Source organism: Epinephelus lanceolatus, chromosome 13 (assembly GCF_041903045.1).
Source record: "Epinephelus lanceolatus isolate andai-2023 chromosome 13, ASM4190304v1, whole genome shotgun sequence".
Classification (NCBI taxonomy): Eukaryota; Metazoa; Chordata; class Actinopteri; order Perciformes; family Serranidae; genus Epinephelus; species Epinephelus lanceolatus.
In genome coordinates, this window is record NC_135746.1 from 11,747,849 (window position 1) to 11,768,309 (window position 20,461).

At 42.0% G+C, this 20,461-nt stretch overlaps 1 protein-coding gene across 1 annotated transcript; it reads left to right on the forward strand.

Moving 5' to 3' along the window:
* The first annotated feature begins 700 nt into the window (after positions 1 to 700).
* faxca (failed axon connections homolog, metaxin like GST domain containing a) lies at positions 701 to 11,854 on the forward strand. The gene is made up of 6 exons (XM_033649014.2): positions 701 to 1,201; positions 6,330 to 6,465; positions 6,806 to 7,002; positions 7,166 to 7,383; positions 9,288 to 9,404; positions 9,694 to 11,854. Exons 1-6 carry the CDS (start codon positions 942 to 944, stop codon positions 9,996 to 9,998), a joined length of 1,233 nt encoding a protein of 410 aa, XP_033504905.1. The 5' UTR covers positions 701 to 941; the 3' UTR covers positions 9,999 to 11,854.
* Positions 11,855 to 20,461: the final 8,607 nt, after the last annotated feature.

A 20,461-nucleotide genomic window follows, 5' to 3' on the forward strand; every position in this document is an offset into this window, starting at 1 on the left:
ACAAAGAGACATAAAATTACCATAAAGAAATGCAAAATGACTAAAAAAAACAGTATGTGTGTCCCACTCCTGTGTAGGAGAGGCGGTGGGGACGTCTGCATGTCTGTGCCCTGGGGCCCAATGTCTCATAATCCACCATGTTGTACTGGTAGTAGCAGTGGCTCTGTAGACCTAAAATCAGTACAATTGTACCAGTAGTAGGCCACGAAGGGCCCAGGGCCCTTATTATAATATCTGTAACATATTAGTGTGCACACAGACATATGGCAGGCCTCCTTAGTTGCTTTTCCTGAGGTTTCTAACTTTGTCTCCCATGCACATTTATTTTTGGGAGGAGGATTTCCTTTATTAATGTGAGGGTCTGAGGACAGAGGGATGTGGTATGAATCAGAATCAGAATCAGAAATAATTAATTGATCCTTGAGGAGAAATTGTGATGTGTTACAGTAGAGAAAGAAGTAAGGATAAGAGTATGAAATAGAACGTATGTAAATATAAAGTAATAGAATCAGAATAAATAGAAATAAAATGTGACTCATGTTGGGGTTTCAAATAAAATTTGAATTGAATTGGACCTATATTAACAATCAAAATAGCCCACTGTCCATTTTTTTTGCTTTTACACTGGTGTTGAGCATCCCTCCAAGAATGTTGCAACACTAAATCAGCTTTTATTTTGAAAGGCCCCACCGGAAGCGCCGCTGTTCCCGTGTGTGACTTGACCGCGAGAGCAGGGAGGCTACAGCCAGCGAGCTCCGAGCGGGCTGCGGAGGATGTCGACCCCGCAGCGGGGACCAGCTCCGGGCGGGATGCTTGTGTCCAGCCGGCTGCTCCTCGCCCCGTCGCCCCGCGCCTGCAGCCGCGTGCACCCATGATGACGCCCCCGCTGATGAAGCCCCGAGCTGCCCGAGTGAGGCGGAGAGTGGCCGGAGACAGAGAGCATGTACTGGCGCGTCGGGTTCGCCTGGACGCGGTCGTGTGTGGTTGATCTTGGCCAGAACCAGAGCTTCTCCTCCGGCCTGCTGGGCCCCGATGAGCAGCTCTCGTTTTATGGGTGCATCATCGCCTACCCTCTGCAGGACTACGGCGGGATCATGTCAGCGCTGGGCTCGGACTCGTGGTGGCGGAAGACGCTGTATCTGACCGGAGGAGCTCTGCTGGCTGCTGCTGCTTATCTGCTGCACGAACTGCTGGCCATCAGGTACCAAAGCGCAGAGGATGCACCTTCACAAACCTCATATTTCCGCTGCACACCTCCTCCTGCTCTGCTGTATTTTCTCCTGGGTTTGAGATTACTTAATCCTGACAGGCTGGGCGGGGTGAGAGCGGAGGAGAAGGAATCGTGAGTGGGTGTATTGTGATGTAACTGAACCCTCCACCACCTCCAGCCCCCCTCCTCCTCACAAACACACATCATCTCCATCTTTATTGGCTTATTATTGTGCATTAACAGCACATGCATGTCAGGGGTCATGCCTCACATCTCTGGCTGCATCATCCAAAACAATCTGGATTAAAAACAAACAAACAATAAACACAATTCCTCATTTCTGTTGTTTATCAGGAGCATTCCTTCTCATATAATGTGACATTACAGGCTCTGACAGCAGGTCACTTTGACTCATCTCAAGGACAAAGCGACATGATGTATAGGTTCATGTTGTGTTTGCTTCATTGTGATCCCCCCTCTGTTCCTCTCACACACACACACACACACACACACACACACACACACACGTTCCGGTGTTTGGTTTCAGACTGAAGCACTGCAGCTATATGGCAAAACACGCTCTGATGTAAACAGCTCCAACACACTAGGTTATGTATTTACGTTGTGCAGTTACATATTCATCTGCCCGCAGCTTCCCTTTCCACAAGCTGTTGTTTCTGTCCAGTCTGACGTTAAATACCACCCCATAATATACAGTAGACACCGTGCTGTCATTGGGTTAGTGCACCAAAACCTGCAGGCAGTTCAGCACCACTCTGACACAAACAGCTCCTCCACTCTGAGGCCTGTTTTTCTACGTCTCAGCACTTCACACGGGGGACAGCTCCCTTTCATTCTGCTGTACTGTGCACACGTGAATGTGTCGCCGTCTCCTGGACAGGCCTCGTCCATGAACTGTGTCCATGTGAGTGCGCCGTGATCTTTAACACGGGTGTGATTCATTATTTTGACATTGCAGTTTGCCTTTGCTGGCAGTAAAAATGGCCCCCGGGGGCTGACGGTCACTCAGGGGCCGGTTAAAGGACCTTGGATGCAGATCAGTGATTTATGCAGGCATGATAGGACACACACACACACACACACACACACACACTACATCCTACTACATGTAAGTTAGCTTAGCATAAAGACTGGGAACAGAGGGAAGCAGTTAGCCCAGCTCTGTCGTCACTGTGAGGTTGCCAAGAAACAAGAGAGGCTCCAGGAGGTGACTGCTCCCAGCTAATAAATTATCTGACACATAACCCTCGTAAAACCAAAATTAGAGAATATATAGGCTGTCTGGGACGGGGAAGATATGTGCTGCGTTATCTCTGTGACCAAAGTGTGTGCACTCAACGTCACATTCTGTATTGTCATTCTTACACTTCAAGTTTTTGAGATATACCGTGTTAATCAGTGAGCTTTACAGCTGCTGGTAGATGCACGATATTAGATTTGTTGCCGATATCCAATATGCTGATATGTAACAGCTCATTTGACCATACTGGTAATGATATATCAGCTTTTTTCCATATCTAAATCTAGTGATCATCAAGTCTCTTCTGTAGTGGAATTAACATCATAAAAGCATGTTGGCCGATACCGATGACATGCCGATATTATCGTGCATCCCCAAGGTTAGCTGTTTCCAGTCTCAATGCTAAGCTAAGCTAACTGGCTGCTAGCTTTAAGCCTCATATTTAGCTAACAGACAGATGCGAGAGTGATACCAGTCTTCTCAGCTGCTGTAAGTGAATAACTGTACATCCCAGAATTCCAGAATGTTTAAGTATTTCTTAAAGTCCAGTACAACCAGTGCAACTGGAGTAATACTTTGTGTTAGTTAGAGGCGATTTGATTCAACAAAAACAAAAACACACATTTAAAAAAAAATGATAAGCATCCCCCAACAGCTTAAAGGAGCTATATGTAAGAAATCTAAAGCAAATAGTCGTAAAATCCTCCTAATATGTCACAGAGACTAAGGAATAATGTTCATATAACATACTGATCTCACCGACAACAATAGTACAGCCAGAATATTCGCATTTAAAAAATTTTTTTGCAGTCTGCAAATCATGTTTATGTTTTGAATTTGTGTTTTGGCCTGTTGCGCCACCCACCGCCGTCTACCAGTCACACAGTCAGTAGAGTCTCAGCATCAGTTACAGTCAGCGTTGCCAGGTGTACGATAATTATCGTATTTGTACGATAATTTGGCCCTCTGTACGATGTACGATCAATGATCCCAAAAAAAGGCCAAATGTACGATAATCTGACCATTTCATGAATGTGTGGTTGTAATCAGTATGCCAGAGTTTTTTTGTGAGCCCTGAAGGCATCATGTGACATGTGACATGTTTCCAGCCAATTGCACTTTGCTTAGCGTGAGATACGGGTGACGTTTGTCTCTGAACAATGAGCACGATTGGCTGAATGGTCAGCTGTACCCGCCCCACGAGGCGCTAGGACCCATCAGGAAGTCGAGCGAAATGAGATTCAAAACAGAAGAAGAGGAGGAAAAACAGAAGCAAGGAAAATGGAAAATAAAGTAAACACTAGAGTGACTATATTTAAGCAATATCACACGAGAGGGAGTGATGTTGTACTGTATATCGTCACGGCTGTGATTCGGTCATACGCACGAGGCCGCAGACGATCGTTTCGGCGTCTGGTCTATTTTCTGCGCGAGCCGCGAGCAAATGTGTCAAGCCGGGTGACGGAGACAACAGCTGGGAGCAGAACCGCTTGTCGACCAGCGTGGTGAAATGCGCGTCTGATGCCAACGGCCACTCGCAAAGAGGACAGCTGCGGTGGTGTTTTTTTTCTCCACAATCGAATATCAATTTTCACATTCGAAGGTCCATTTCTATTTCAAATTCGAATTTAAATTGTAATTTAGAATATTCGTTGACAGCCCTAACCTCGAATCTGTAGGGGAGGGGGGGCGGACATGACTCGCGGCAGTATTTTGAATTTGAGTGCAGTAACCATTTTGGCCACATTCTTACATACAGCGCCTTTAACAAAACTTATTAATTACTCTTCATGGCCTGGCTCCAGATTACATTCAGACCTGTTAGTCCCTTTTGAACCTCAGCGTAGTTTGAGATTCTCGGGCAGAGGTCTTCTGCTTGTTCCAGAGTCCAGACTGAAGACCAAAGGGGGCAGAGCTTTTGCCAGCAGGGCCCCGAGGCTCTGGAATGACCTGCCCGAACATAGTTTCATCTAAACATGTACTTCTATCAGAAAGCATATCCTGGCTTTATCTGAGCTGATTTTATTGCTATTTTATTGATGTTATTTCTCATTTATTATCTTGATTGTTAGCTTTAGCCTTCCTCATTTTATCTCTTACTAGATGACATGTTATTTGTTCTTTTTTTTTTTTAAAGATATTTTTAGGGGCATGTTGCCTTTAATCGATAGGACAGACAAATGTGAAAGGGGGGAGAGAGAGAGAGAGAGGGATTGACATGCAGCAAAGGGCCACAGCCTGGAGTCGAACCCGAGCCGCTGCGGCAACAGCCTCGTACATGGGGCGCCTGCTCTACCACTAAGCCACCGACGCCCCCTATTTTCCTTGTGTTTTAATCGTGTTTTGTTTTATTGAACAGCACTTTGTAGCTGTGTTTTGAAAGGTGCTATATAAACAAAGTTTATTATTATTATTATATAAAAAGGCAAATAAAAAGATGAATAATGCAGTGAGGAAGGACTAAATGCAGCAAACTCAAATAATACAAGACTGCATGTCCCATCACACTGTACTGTTGCTAACTTCTGGACCACTGAAATATGGCATTGGAGTTCCCAATGTAATGTAGAGGCAGAGAGAAAAAAGGAGTTCAAGGCAAAAATCTTCTAGTGTCTGCTTTGGCTCCAAATTTTAGTATTTGCTGGTTGCCCCGTAATAATAAACTGAATATGTTTGGGGATTTTGGGATTTGGTTGTACAAAACAAGACATCTTAGATGTGATCTTGGACTCTGGGAAACTATGATGGACTTTTTTTTTTCCTCACTATTTTTGTGCCATTTCTTCCCTCCAAACAATTCATCTTGAAAATAATTGCAATATTATTCAATACTGAAAAGAATAGTTACCTGAAACCGTAGCCACTGCCTCTCGAGAGGTAACCTGAAACCTAACGCTGAAATTTAATTTCCAGTGTTGTGGGGATCTGCTTTTTGTCTCCTAATGGAAGTCAAATCCTCTCAAAGCTACAGTTGGTAACTTTTATGAAAATAACTTTTGTCATGTTTGTTCAAACTGTCACTACATCCACAGTGTATTACATGAGATAGATATTCTGTGAATAAATATCATGTTCCTTCTTTTATTGCCTCTAATGGCATTTGTTAGAATCTATCGCGGCTGAAGGAAACAACCAATCAGAGCCAAGGAGTCTCTCTGTCAATCACTGCTTGTGAACTGAAATTAAACTGTCACACTAGGCAGCGCTGATCAAATATGAATCAAAATTCTGTTTCTGCATTGCCTATTTCTCACCTCAAATGTGTTCAGAAACATATTTTAGTGTGCTGTTCAGCTGTAACATGAGAATGTTTGTGACACAGCTGCCATGTTGGAATCGAGGTGAGCCATATGGCACAAAATATTATCACAATAATTTCCCCATATAGTTCGATATCGATATTTATAACGATATGTAATTTGATGTTGCTGCGAGTTTGAAAAGTATCCTAAAATGCCTGACATCTGAAGACACCAAATAATTTTCCAGCTTCTCACGGCGCTTGTCGTAAAGCTTGGCAGAGCAGTTTGAGAAAAACATTTCCTGCCTGGGAGCTCGCACCTGCAGTCTGTCTCTTTAATTAATTTCTTGAACCTGTCTTTCTCCACGGTGCTCGTGGGCATCATGTCTCTGGCTAGAAACTGTGACACTTCCTCCCTGTCTTTTCGTTTTGTCCATGCTACTTTAAATTCCTTCTCACCTCAAACTTTACATTGAAAAATGGGCGTGTACAATGACGTGTATCTTAAACACTGCAGATTGACTGACAGCTGTCTGCATGACACGCAGTTTGAATCTATCTAGGTCTGTCCATATCGAGTAAAAGTGACTATAATGTATCATCTGTCCTCCACACAGAAAGGAGGAAGAGCTGGACTCTAAAGATGCCATCATACTCCACCAGTTCTCCAGGCCCAAAACTGGCATCCCATCCCTGTCCCCTTTCTGCCTTAAGATGGAGACCTACCTCCGTATGGTTGATCTGCCCTATAAGGTACAGCTGTCCTGCTTTTATTCTCCTCAGGTGACCCCCTCACATGGCGTGTTTACGACCGAGTGTGAGGATGTGTTAATCCCCATTTCTTCTTCGACTGCTCTAATTACTTTTACTGTGATTAATTATTGTTCAGCTCTGAGTCTCTGCTGCTGCCGTCACTCAGTTTTCCTGCAAGGGATAATTAAAATTTCACTTAAATGTTTTGTCTTGATCCAATTTAATTCTCCAAATACCAATCACCAGCCACTCTCTCGATTCTGTGCTTTTAAAGTCTTCTTCTTTATCGTGGTTTTCCTCCGTCTCTCCACTCCTCTCCTGAATCCCTTCTGTCTCGCAGAACTACTTTGATGGGAAGCTTTCGCCACAGGGAAAGATGCCGTGGATTGAATACAACCAGGAGCAGGTGTGTGGCACTGAATTCATCATCGACTTCCTGGAGGAGAGGCTGGGCGCGAGCCTCAACAAGAGCCTGACGCCGCAGGAGAAGGCGGTGTCTCGCGCCATCACCAAAATGGTGGAGGAGCATTTCTACTGGTGAGGGAGCAGTGAAGTCCAGACAGCAGTTTTCTATTGTCTTAGACGTAGTGCAGTTTAGTGATGAGGAGCATGAGGTAAAATATTAACTCTGAGATGTGTGTGTTTATGTGTGTGTACAAATGCACCTGTGTGTGTGTGTGTGTGTGTGTTTGTGTTGCAGGACCATAGCTTACTGTCAGTGGGTGGACAACCTGGAGGAGACCCAGAAGATGTTGTCAGTGAGCGGGCCACTGAGTGATCTGCTCAAGTGGATCCTGAGTCACCTGACCGGCGGGATTGTCAAGAGGGAGATGTACGGGCACGGGATTGGACGGTTCTCTGAGGAGGAAGTTTACGCCCTGATGGAGAAGGACATGCGCACCCTGGCAACTCTGCTAGGTGAGAAATATGGGAATAATAATAATAATGATGCTCATCTTTTGGAAGATAGTATAGTATAGTATAGTATAGTATATTTGGGGGTTATAGTGATCATGTGGGGGATGTTTTTTGCAGAGAAGAATATGAGTCAACCCAAGGAATACTTCACCCCCATCCCATGTTCATTTGTTTACTCACTCTGTATTCCGTTGAATTCCTGAAGACAACAATTTTTCTCGCATGCCTCAGATGATACAAAAATGGAGAAAATGATTGATGAATTGAAGTCATAGGGGTCTGCCTTTAACAACAGCGAAACTATATGAAAACATCTGTTCACAAACTCTCACACAACTCGTGCAGTATAATCCAAGATCCATGGTTGGACAGATCAGTTGAAATAAAGAAACACAACCCACCTGCAATAATAATAATAATAATAGTAACAAAAATAAATGATCTGTAGAGAAAACTGACCCGTCCTGGAGTTGAATATTGGTGCCCTGGTACTGCCCTACCGCCGGCAGACAGGGGGGACACTCCCCCTGACTTTATTATTATTATTAATTATTATTTAATTATTGGTATTAGTGGTAACTGGGTAAAGATAGGATAAGTTTTAATATACTTCCTTCCCCTTTTGTTATTATTATTATTATTATTATTATTTTTGTATTTATTTTTATCAGTATTTTTTCTTTATTAATATTTCTTGTTGATATATTATTATTATTTTATTAGTTTTCTTTTTTAAAAAATTTGTTTTGTTAATATTTTTTCTTATTTATTATTATCATTTTTAATGATTTTTTTTAGTATTTTTTTTCTTATTTTTTAAAATTTGTTTTTGTTGGTATTTATTTTATTTATTATTATCATTTTTTTATGATTTTGTTAATGTTTTTTTCTTATTTTTTTTAAATTTGTTTTTGTTAATATTTTTTTTATTATTTATTGTTATTTTTAGTTTTTGTCTTTTAAATTTTTTTGTTATTTTTTCCTTTCTAAATTTTATTTTATTTTATTTGTTATTATTATATTTTGTTTTCTCCTCTTCTCTCTTCCTTTCACCTGTCAAACCTGTAGAGTAAAGACACATAAACACACACGACAGCCAACACAACCATGTCCCTTTATCCCCTGACAACAATTGATTTACCAGCCTGTATTCACTTTTGTATTCACTGCTTTGTTAGAGTTTTGTATTGTCTTGCAATTTAAAAAAAAGAAAGTGTTTTTGGATTTTCCGTTCTCCATGGAGGCATGCAAGAAAAACAAAGTTTTCTTTAGGAACTCAAGGTCACACAGGGTGAGTAACTGATATACTGTTGATCATTTGCGGGTGAAGTGTTCTTTCAAATATGGCCATGTGAAAAACCTTCAGTGCAGCAAAATTAGTTTTTCTTGTGCATTTATGAGTGCAGTCTGTATTAAAACAGAGAGAGTGTGACAATCTGTGTCGCCTGTTTGTTCACATAGTTTACCCTGGATGCAGATCAACAGCTTATTTGGCAAAATAAAATCACTGCAATGGCTTTTCAATGTGTGTCAGGAGGACTGTAACCAGTGACATCATGTTTATACTCGTCATATAAAAGCACAATACTGACCTCCTGTGGTGAAAGGTTGGCACTGCAGTCTGGAATCGATACATAACCTCTGGCAGTTTGTGGTTGGAGATGTAAGAGAGGCAGATCTGAGAGGCTGTAGCAGAGCTGTGGTGGGAAGAGTCGTTACTTTACAAACAGTGCTCAGTGAGGTTAAAGATTCATGACCCTGAATGCATCAATCGATCTCTCATCTCATTTCCTCTCGTGTATATTTTCTGTACAAATGTATGCATGAACAGAGCCCGGCTGCTGCTTCCCCCTGTTTCCAGTATTAACTTATTTTACATGTCTTTTTCCTGTGTTGCGTCTCAGGTGATAAGAAGTATCTGATGGGCTCTAAGCTTTCGACAGTAGACGCTGCAGTGTTCAGTCACCTGGCCCCGGCTATGTGGACGCTACCAGGAACACGGCCGGAGCAGCTGATCAAAGGTGAGTTCAGCCATTCACACACATTGGAAAGGAACATGCTGTGTTTTCTCACATATCCAAAGTTAAGTTTAACGATAAGGACAGTTTGAGATATCCACCACTACGACCTCTGTATCCATTTTGAGAGGATGTACTGTAACATCCACATGAAAACATCAAGTTAAATTGCAGCTTCTTAATCAGTGACATTTTCTCTCAGCCTGGAAAATGTTGTGTATTAGAAATGTTTTTTCTTGCATGACACCTTCAGACCACCTCACCCACTCGTCTGTCTGTCCTCCTCCTCTAGGTGAGCTCATCAACCTGGCCATGTACTGCGAGCGCATCCGCCGGCGTTTCTGGCCCGAGTGGTTCGTGGACTTGGAGGACTTCTGCTACAGCGACACCACAGAGAGCAGTGACGCGCCCTCCAAACTCCCCGACCTGGGCCTCTTCTCCTGCACGGACACTTTCCACGACGACACACACACGTACACCTCCCAGGCTCACACACCAAAGGACCCCATGTCGCCCGACAGCGACCCTACAGGCCACTCGCTGTATGACTCTGACATGGACACGGAGTGCTCTGAAATCGACCAGCCCAAGTGTTGACGAAACGTACATGTGTAGTACACGCCACACATACGCACACCACAGGAGGGAGCTGCGTCCCGCCTGCACACATGCCCCCTACCTCTCTGATCAGAACATACCTGGGGAGTATTGTTAGTGTCTCCTGTGTCAGTGGAGATGTTGAGGAGGTCTCACGTGCATACTGTATTGGAGGACCTACTGCAGCAGAGGGAGTGAGACAGATAGAAATGTAAAGTTTCAGTGGAGGGAGAGAGAACAGAGAAGAAGCAGTACAAGATTAGAAAAACTCCAGGAGTAAATGACGCCACTGCTGAGAAACTCCTCCACGTGGTCACCTGCAGTCACCGCCTGTTGTCACATCGCCGATTCCACGGCAACGACATGTGCTTGACCCCCAATGTCCCTCGTAGCAACTTGCACCGCCCAGCCTCGTGTGTTTTAACTAATTGAACCCTTAACGCCTTGTGTTGACATGACATCGTAGGGACCTGTCCAGGGATTCATGATTCATGTGAATGAACTCAGTGTAAATATATAAATGGATCAGATTTATTAGATTGATTATATATGAGTATAAATAGTATAGATAGCCTGCAGATATAGAATCACCCCCTCTGTCATATGGTGTAAATACTGTAGGTGTTTCTCCTTCAGACTGTCTTGTAGTAGTCTCCATGAACGCCCACCCTGCTGGTCTAGGATCAGTACGAGGACCTCCTGTGTTTGTCTCCGCAGCTGGGATGTTACAGTAATGCCTGCTGCCCATGTTTAAGTAGTGCAGTCAAAGTTCATGGAAGATAATGGGTAGTAAACTGCAATCTGCCGTAAGCACTTATTGTTATTAAGACAATTGTTTTGCCAAAAAAAATTAATGATAACAATAATTTGTCCCTGCATTACAAGTGTAATGTGGCAACATACATTGTCAGAGCTGGCGAATAGGCTGATACAGAGTACCGTTCTGATACCATCCATCCATTTTCATCCGCTTGTCCAAGGCCGGGTCGGGGGGCAGCAGGCTGAGCAAAATACTCCACACGTCCCTCTTCCCAGCGACGCTTTCCAGCTCCTCCTGAGGGACCCCAAGACGTTCCCAGGCCAGTTGAGATGTAATCCCTCCAGCGTGTTCTGGGAACGTCTTAGATGCCCCAACCACCTCAACTGGCCCCTTTCAACTCAAAGGAGTAGCGGCTCTACTCCGAACTCCCCTCCACATGTCCGAGCACCTTACCCTATCTCTAAGGCTGAACCCAGACACCCTTCGGAGGAAACTCATTTTGGCCACTTGTATCTGCGAGCTTTGCCTTCTGGCTCAGCTCCCTCTCAACCACGACGGTCCGGTGCAGAAGCCGCACCGACCTGCCGATCCATCTCACGCTCCATCCTACCGTCACTCATGAATAAGACCCCGAGATACTTGAACTCCCTCACATGAGGCAGTAACTCTCTCCCAATTCGACGTAGATTTTGCCAAATTTCTGACATTTTGCCAACGGCTAACGAAACACTATTTATCCGGAAAGCAATTCTTCTTCACTGCTCTAAAAAAGTAGATGCCAGTGGATGCACTGCAGAACTGCGAAACTACTTTAAGACTTTCATTAAATTACATGCTATCGAATCGGTGCTTAGACTTGAATACTCGTGGATACTTGATCCAGCATTTTAGGTGGTATCGGAAACATTTCAGATACTGATATTGGTACTAGAACAACTTTAGTTTAGATCGTCATTGAGGACAGTAGCTTAAGGTCAAATAGACATTCATGCATCTGAGCATTGAGAGCGAGTCAAACAATCATGTAGAAATAGATGACATAGATATATAGTCTGAATGAAAGTGCATGGCTGGTACGTGCCAATGAAACGCTCCCTTTACACTCCACGTAGATGATATTTACATTTCTTTAGCTGGCTTATTTATTCTGTTTTGATGATGCAATTTGTTTGTCGGTGCCTCTCGATGAATCAGCCACACAAAGAAGTAGCCATCCTGAAAAATAAGTTTTTGTTTACACAGACGCTGTGTGATTTAAATTGAGGGATTGATGTACAGCAATAACAGAGCAGATGCAGGTTAATATGCTGGGCTGTGTGGTGTTCGGGGTGTGTGACGGTTTCATGTGTGTTTGTCACTCAGCAAATGCACATTCAAACTTACTGTGTGTGAAGGCAACAGATATAGATGCAAACAAAGGCGTGTACAGTTACCGTATGTTTGCTTCTGTCCATGTTGCACATGCATGAGTCACCTTCTGTGTGTGATGACGGCACACGGACTCACAGCCGAGCCTTTCCTTCCCAACACACACACAAACTGTCATGGTTCAGTTCAGTCAGGTGGTAGAAGTTACTTTGCAAGCGAATCCATTGGAATGAATAGAAATCATTGCGAATCGTAATGTGACCAGGCCTTAATGCAGATATACACTGTTTGCACTGGCATAATTTGAATCAAGAAAGTGCAGCAATGTAATGCCAAAAATATATTTAACTTGGAAACTGTCCCCATGACATCATTTGTCCTCTAGAGGGCACTGACAAGTTTATTTCTTACTGCAACATGTCACATGCTCACTCAGTACACGTCTTTTAAAACTAAACCAAGAACTTAGAATCAATATCTTGACCAGTATTTTTTAAACACATACATTTTAAGGAAGTCATAATGGCCAAGATATTATTCATAGATTGTTTTAAACTCTAAAATTCAGCACCAGTCAGGCACTGTGTGAGCAAAAATGAAATTTATAATGTGTTAAAAATACATAGCATTAAAATGTAGCAGTATATTGTGAAAAAGTAATTAACAGTATGACATGATAAATCTGACACTTAGAAAAGGGTTGGGTTTTAAGGGTTGTAAAGATGCAGTTGTGACTCTGATGTCATTTGTTTAAAGGTATACTACGCAGGATTGTCGGTTACTGAAAGTCAAAGTGAAAGCCAACCACAGATTCACTCAGCTTGGCACGTAGCCTCGCTGTATTTGTGTTTTTTCAGTGCCATGTCAACAGTTTTCGTAGCTTCTTCTTGTGTGCAACCATGGGGGGATTATGAGACAATGGGCCCCTGGGTACAGATATGCAAACGGCCCCACCACCTCTCTTACATACGGGCAAGACACAAACTTTGTGGCGGTTTTGCCTCTTTTTTTGTTGTTTTGCAAATGGAAAATACAGGCAGAGAGTTGAGTGTCTGCAGATAAATACACCACCACACACTGAGAGTGGGTCGTAAGTGACGATTGAAAGGGATTAAGGTGCATCTGTATTGGTTTATACATTGGTTTTTAAGGGAAAATCCTGCGTAGTATACCTTTAAGTAAGACCATGACGTTGATGGGTACCATAGCATGATGCTTAAAAATCTGTGCAGCTCCTTTGCTGTAAGGCATTCTGGGTTCTCTAGTTGACAAAATAACGTCAACAGCATCAATACTTTGGGCTATAAATGAAAGCCTTTAGTAAGGAGATGATAAAGGCTTTGCGTGTGCGTGCTGCAGATTAATTTCCAAACAATAATATTGCCTGAAACTGAAAAAACGAACTTTGATTCTGTGTCTTAAAACCCGTCGCCTGCATGTTCTTGCCTTCTCTCAACATTAGTCAGACTGTTTACTTTATATCAGTGCCAGCATACGACTTATGTTTTTATATATGTCATGTTAATTTATTATTTATTAATCTCATGTTAATATTTATTGATTTCAATGGTGGATGTGCTTGAATTTAAGAGACACTTTTAATCGTTTTTGCACTTATCTTCTTCTGTTTACACGTGTTTCTCTTCTGTGGCTGAGAGTCAATCAAGTGTATTGATCTGTGTGTTTGTGCAATACTGTAGATTCTCTGACGTCCACTGAAACAGCTGCATATCTTCATGTTGCCAGTCATTGCCGTAGTTGCATGTGTGTCCATGATTTTGAGATGTCATGTGCTAAGTGTTATATTCATAGCATCATATTGAAACCATTGTGTTCAGATGTTACAGTCCCTCATGTGCTGCAAAAAGAAACCCCTGAGGAGGTTTTACCCTGCAGAGCTTCACGTCCAGTCGAAACCATAACAACGAAATATTGAGGTAAAAAACCGAACTCGTTGCTCGAGCTCAGATCAGCATGGTGAGGTCATCCGTCCTGCTGATCGGCTGATGATCGGTGTCCCTCTGTAAGCTCACCCAGCGCAGGAGAACTGCAACTTCCAGATCAGTCTGTGGGTGACTTCATTTGTCTCAGTGTTCCTCGGCAGTTAGAGGTCAGAGGTCGGGGTTCGGCCCCGCAGTGTGTGTGTCGCTCTCCATCGAGATTTCTGCTTGTAGACTTTAGAAGCCATATTGTCTCTGTGGTGTTGTGTGAGCTGAAACACTTGTGGTATCTCATCAAACTGTAAATAAGTGAGCCGGGGGGAAAACATCAAATTAATGTGGTCTAAAAGAAAATCGCTCTGTACTCATTAAAAAGGTTCTTATGAATGTATCATACCTAGAGATAAAAGCTGTATGACAATGGACTCCTTATAATATTTCATTAAATATAGCTGTGGTATTTTCCTCTTGTTTTGTTTCAGTTATTGTGTTGAATTGTGCATGAAAAACCACATTTATATAGTGGAAAAAAAATGCTGTCAGTGGCGCTCCTGAGTGGGGGCCAGGGGGGTCCAAGGCCCTCTTGATACAAACGCTGCCTTCACTCGCCTATATTACTGTCTTTAAGAGACTCTGGCATGCTCAGTTTTTAAGTTAGCAAAGAAAGACTAGACAACCTATGGCCTGGGTCTTCAACAGGAGTTCGGTGACCCCTAGTGAGTCCTCAGAGTTACTGCAGGGGGGTCACCAAATTATTGTTTGGTACATTAATTTACATTTTTATTTTGTTATCAAAAATTAAAATATGTCTGAAAATACACATGAACACAAAGCAAAGCTATATTGGCCTATTTAAAAAAAAAACAAATATTTAATTTACATTATACAACATTGACAATGGGCTAACTGTTATCCATGAATCCTTGTGCAATGATGTTAGCTAGCTAAGGCTAAAGCACTGTTGGGTACCTGTCCATAACAGCGAGGCAAACTGGTTAGCTAACAGTTACATACCATTGAAACATATCGGCCAATTAGGTGTATAATTATTCAAGTGGGACATTTTTGTGAGCCATGATGGTTTGTTTTGTAACTTTTCGAGACTCTGACACACCTGTAAATCTGTGAATCTGCCAATAATTATTATTTTGATAGCTCAGTATTGTATGCACTAAAGGCTATGCTTATTCATGGCATATGTTATTGTAGGCCCAGTTTAATATGCAACTCAATTATATACATTAGACTGCAGTACTACAGTAGACCAGCAGGGGGTCCCTGCTCCGTCTTTCTTTCAGCTAAGGGGCCCTTTATTGGCTTGGAAAACACTGAAGACTCCTGCTCTCAGTTTGGCCCCCAAGGGAAGGCCAGGGGGTCCATGGCCCCTGATGCAATTGCTGCCCCAATTTGCCCCTTCTGGCAAAATAATTGGACGCCCACATCACTGTATTACACAATGTTTTTAAGGAAAGATAGGGTATCTTGTGGAACTAGACAACTGAATCGTCCATTGGTATCAACTATGTTGGCGTAGCTTGTTGGAAAGGGGGCTGAATAACAACTGACATGGCCATTTTCAAATGGGTGCCTTGAACTGTCACCTCAAGATATCTGAATAAAATTGGTTTCTATGGCTGAATCCAAATGTCCACCCTCTGGACTTGAGGACCGAGCCCTCACGGCCTTCAGTTGTATGTACTGTGACGAGTTCACTGTCATCACGTAAAGTCTGCGAGGAGAGACCGATCTTGAGACTGTTTTTACTCATTGCCATGAAAACGTTCGGGCGACGATTACAGTCATTTTAAATACTGTCATATTCTGTCTGCTCATCTGTCCTTGTAGATAACAAGATATAAGTCCCATGTGTAGGGTTGTTTTGTGAGTGAACAAAATGATTTCTGTAAAATATACAGACTGCAGTCATTCAAATATAGTGATGGTTGTAAATATGGACTGGGCTATGACTTAATAAATTGGGTATATCATAATCTTTTAGTTACATCAGAAGATCTTCTTAGTTGTTTTTCGGCCACTTTTCCAGCCTATAAATTTGGCACTGCGCAACCTATAGGGTAGGCTTCAATAATACAACGCATTTTTATTCCCATAGCCTATATTTCTACATATTTCTGTGCCATGATGTTGTTAAATATTATTTCTGGCCTACATGATTCAAGTAGCATTTTAATATTCTACAGAATATTTTTTAGCCAACTACTGGAAAAAAACTACAACATCATGTCCATGTTGCAATGAATTGTGGGCAATTCAATCAGTGAAGTCTAGAGTCTCTGGAAGTCTGCAGAAAGTCCGCTTCAGGCCCCTGGTGGACTGGTTGAATTGTGGATTTGGACAGCCCTTAGCACTCCCAGACTTCCTGGGAACGCGCCCGCAAAGTCTGCAAGTGTAGTGAAGTGTGGACAGATTCAGCCTATGTGTACCCACAAGTCTCCTCTAAACCTGAGAAGGCTTGTTCCCAGTGTGACGCCCCTCCCACGGTCCTTGAGAACGTCCCAGCTAGCCTCATCAGGCAGGCGGCCGACATGGGAGGGTCGTTGCCTTGATGAGGCTCACCTGGGCTTCCAAGGTATAAAAGCTGCCTCCTCTGTTCACCTGGTCTCTCCCTTCCTTCAGCTGACATCCACTGAGCATCACTGTTTCTGGTTTGCACCTTCAGCACCTCCACAGCACGCCTGAGACACACGCCCAACAACATAAGCGAATCCCTGAAATTCAGTTATGATCTTAAGTTTTGGTGCGACACCCCAGATTTTCACTGGCCCCATCTCGCCACCCTGAAAACATTCTAGGGTCGCCACTGCCTGCTCTGTATCAGCACTTAGAGGTGGGTATGCTCTGGCATATATCTGTCTCCTAATCCCTCTCCCTGTGTGCCTGCTACCATATGACAATACAAAGCCCACCCAACAATACAGAAGAATTAGCTCTCTGCCCTTTTCTTTGTGCTTGTGCCGGAGCTCTGGAGGAACAGGGAGGGGAAAAAAAGGAAGGCAGAGAAAGAGAAAGTCGTGGGAGCACCGCTGCGGAGATGGAGCGTGGGTGAGGGCGAGAAAAGGGCATGAAAAGGGAGAGAGACAAACAGACGAATGATATTTGATGACTTTGGCTGGTTGCATTTCTGCGGCCATTGTGTGGGATCCCTGGGAGATCTCCTTCCACACAAGACAGAGGAGACAATTCAGAGCTGACAATGACACCAGAGTATAAACCAGCTCTGGTGAGTCAGAGATGGCGTACAGTGTCAGAGGTAGCAGCTCTGTGTGTGTGTGTGTGTGTGTGTGTGTGTGTGTGTGTGTGTGTGGCTGGCTGTCTAACACGTGGCTGTGTGCATGATGTGTGAGGTGGGACGTTGTGTGCAGGGAGGAGTGAATGTGCCTTTGTGTGTGTGTGTGTGTGTGTGTGTGTGTGTGTGTGTGTGTACAGAAAATATGAATAATGCAGAGGATGCCTGTACGAGCGTGAGGGCCGGGAGGAGGGCAGATGGTCGCCTGCTGATAGGACAGAATCCAGGCAACAGGGTCCTCCAGAGAGCTGGGTTTAGACCTGGTTTAACACACACACACACACACACACACACACACACACACAACCCACAAATATACATCCTTTTTTTTCTGTCTCAAATTTCTTTCTTTTTTTTGCCCGTAAATGGCACATATTGGCTCAGATTTCAAAATAAAAGCCCAGATAATACAAACAGAGCTGAGATTATAAAATAACACAGTTGTCAAAAGGAAAATTAAAGTCTGTGATTTCTCTGTAGTTGTTTAGAAATAGAGTAAGAGTATATTTAAAAAGACATGGAAATTTGTCATCCACTCTGGCATTACTTTTAAATTTGTGTATTATTATTATTGTTGTTGTTGTTGTTATTATCATTTTGTAGAGACAGTAAATTCCACTGAACCAAATATGTCAAATGTGAGAACTGTAAAAATAAAATTATTGTTGTATATTTGTTTCTTTTTTCTTCTTCTTTTTTTATTTTATTTATTTACTTATTTTTAAATTTTGGATAGTTTATTTTATCCCCTTTCGTTTGTACCGCATGTCTCCGCCTTACATTATGTAATCTCTTTTTTTGCTGTTTGTTTGTCCCTATACTTGTCTTTACTGATATATAAGTAGTGCGTATGTATAAGTAAAGGCATACTTTATATTTCTCGAATAAATTTAATTCTGATTCACAAGGCACAGATTTGATTCAATTCAATATCAATTCCAGTAGAAATATTTCAGTTACATTACTGCCTTTTGCTTGAATATGAAAGAGATTCTCAGAGATCTGATGCTGTAAGTTTTCCCCATTTAAGTTTTTTTTGGGGGGAGTTTGCCCTTATCTGCTGTGAGGGACCAAAGGACAGAGGGATGTTGTGTGCTGTAAAGCCTCTGAGGCAAACTGTGATTTGTGATATTTGGCTTCTATATAAAATTGAAATTGAATTATTAAAAAAAAAATCAACATAGGATTAGAATTGAACATTTTAAATATAACTAAATATTTCTCAATCAGCAGCAGTGATGTCCACATCAGCAAAGTCACTATACAGTATAAATAAGAGTCACAGGTCACACGCAGGGCCGTAACCACAATTCCCTGAGGTCATGGGTCCCCCACCCTCCCATAAAATAATCTAATTAGGGTTTTTTCATAGTTTGCCATTAATTTATATTCTCTGCACATTTTATTTACATGGAGCAGCTATTTCAAAGACAAAAAAATCATCATCTGATTGTAAATTTAACACAACTAACAAAACTCTGAATAAATAACAGTGCATTTGAACTTATTTCCTTTTAATCAATGCCAGATGACATCATCATGTCCAGGAAGCTTCCTGTGAATGGACAGATCTGTAAAAGAATGGTGGGGACAAGTTAACTTCCTGCAAGTCACAAGTAAGTCTCAAGTCTTAAGTTGAGACAGAGAGATCTGAGTCATGTTCCAAGTCAAATCTGAAGTCCTGAACTTTGACTTTTGGGTCCTTCACAAGTCATAATACACTCTGTATTAAATGTAACGCCATTTTAACAATAATAATATATAAAAATAATGATATATTAAATCTAAAAAATTTAGGATTACTTTTAGAAATTGTTTTTATCTGTTAAAACACTGCACAACAGGATTAATTCTGTATGTTTCCGTCCAGTCTTGTTGTATCTAACTCATCTCATAATGGAAAAACGTCTAATTTTCTCTTCCCAAATTGGCTCGGGGGGAAGGTATCAGGTATTTCCAAGTCAAAAGACTCAAGTCCAAGTGAAGCCACGAGTCACTGGTCCATCAAAGTCCATGAAAATAACTGGAATCAGACAAAAAATTGAGCATATTTTTAAGAGTGTAACTCCCATCGTGTTGATAAACTTCCTGCAATCCCAGAATAAAACACAGAGGGTGTGACCCAGTGTCCTAAACTGTAGCTACGGCCCTGGTTATAAGTTATAATTCAAAAAAGCGCTTTGCTAAATTAAAAGACATGTCAACATTCACTGATGATAAAGCAGCCACCTTCCACCCTCCATCAACTTCAACCCAGCCACTAGGTGGCGCCAGCAGACTGTTTTAACCACCGAGCAGCCCAAACATGTAGAAATATTAAGACATGAGGTGAAAACAACCATGAGGAAGAAGATGTGCTGAAGATGATGAAACAAAATAACAGGTCAAATTATATATATAAAAAAGCTACTGCATCAAAATATATAAGAATATGTGAAAACAAATGTTAAATTAAATATTGTTTTGAATTTACACTGCAGTGCAGGCTTCTGTTTTTAATCAAAAATTAAATTTTTACACAGTATCTCCGTGTTGCATGTGTTATTTAACATTTCTACAATTATTCAAATGATTTTCTAGGACATGGAAACGCTACATAATACATGTTAATGATTATTTCAGGGTGTAAAATGAAGGCAGCAGGCCAGGTTATACATAATACACTAATAAATGTAGTTTATATTGCACCAGCTGCTGCACCACACCTGCAGTCAGGCCTGTGATGTGTGACTGTGTGCAGGTTGTTTTACACAGGCAGGTCTGCAAACAGAAAAAGCTTCAGTTGTTTTTGGTGTTCTGAATTACGCCTCGTCATAATTGTCACTTAGTTTCCATATTTATCCTGATGGAAATATTAATTAACGCTACGGTGTGTTTTCAGTTTGAGCCCACTGACCGTCTGTGTGAGCATCTTCACGGGTGTCTGTGCTCACAACATCTAAAACAGCTGAAGGACGATTTTAAAGCAGCCGAGACGGAGTGATCAAATAATCAAATAATGCAAGGCCGCGTGCATGGGGATACATAGCCTAAATAAATAATGTATAAATACACGTAATAATCATCAATAAACGTGCAAAGACTGCAG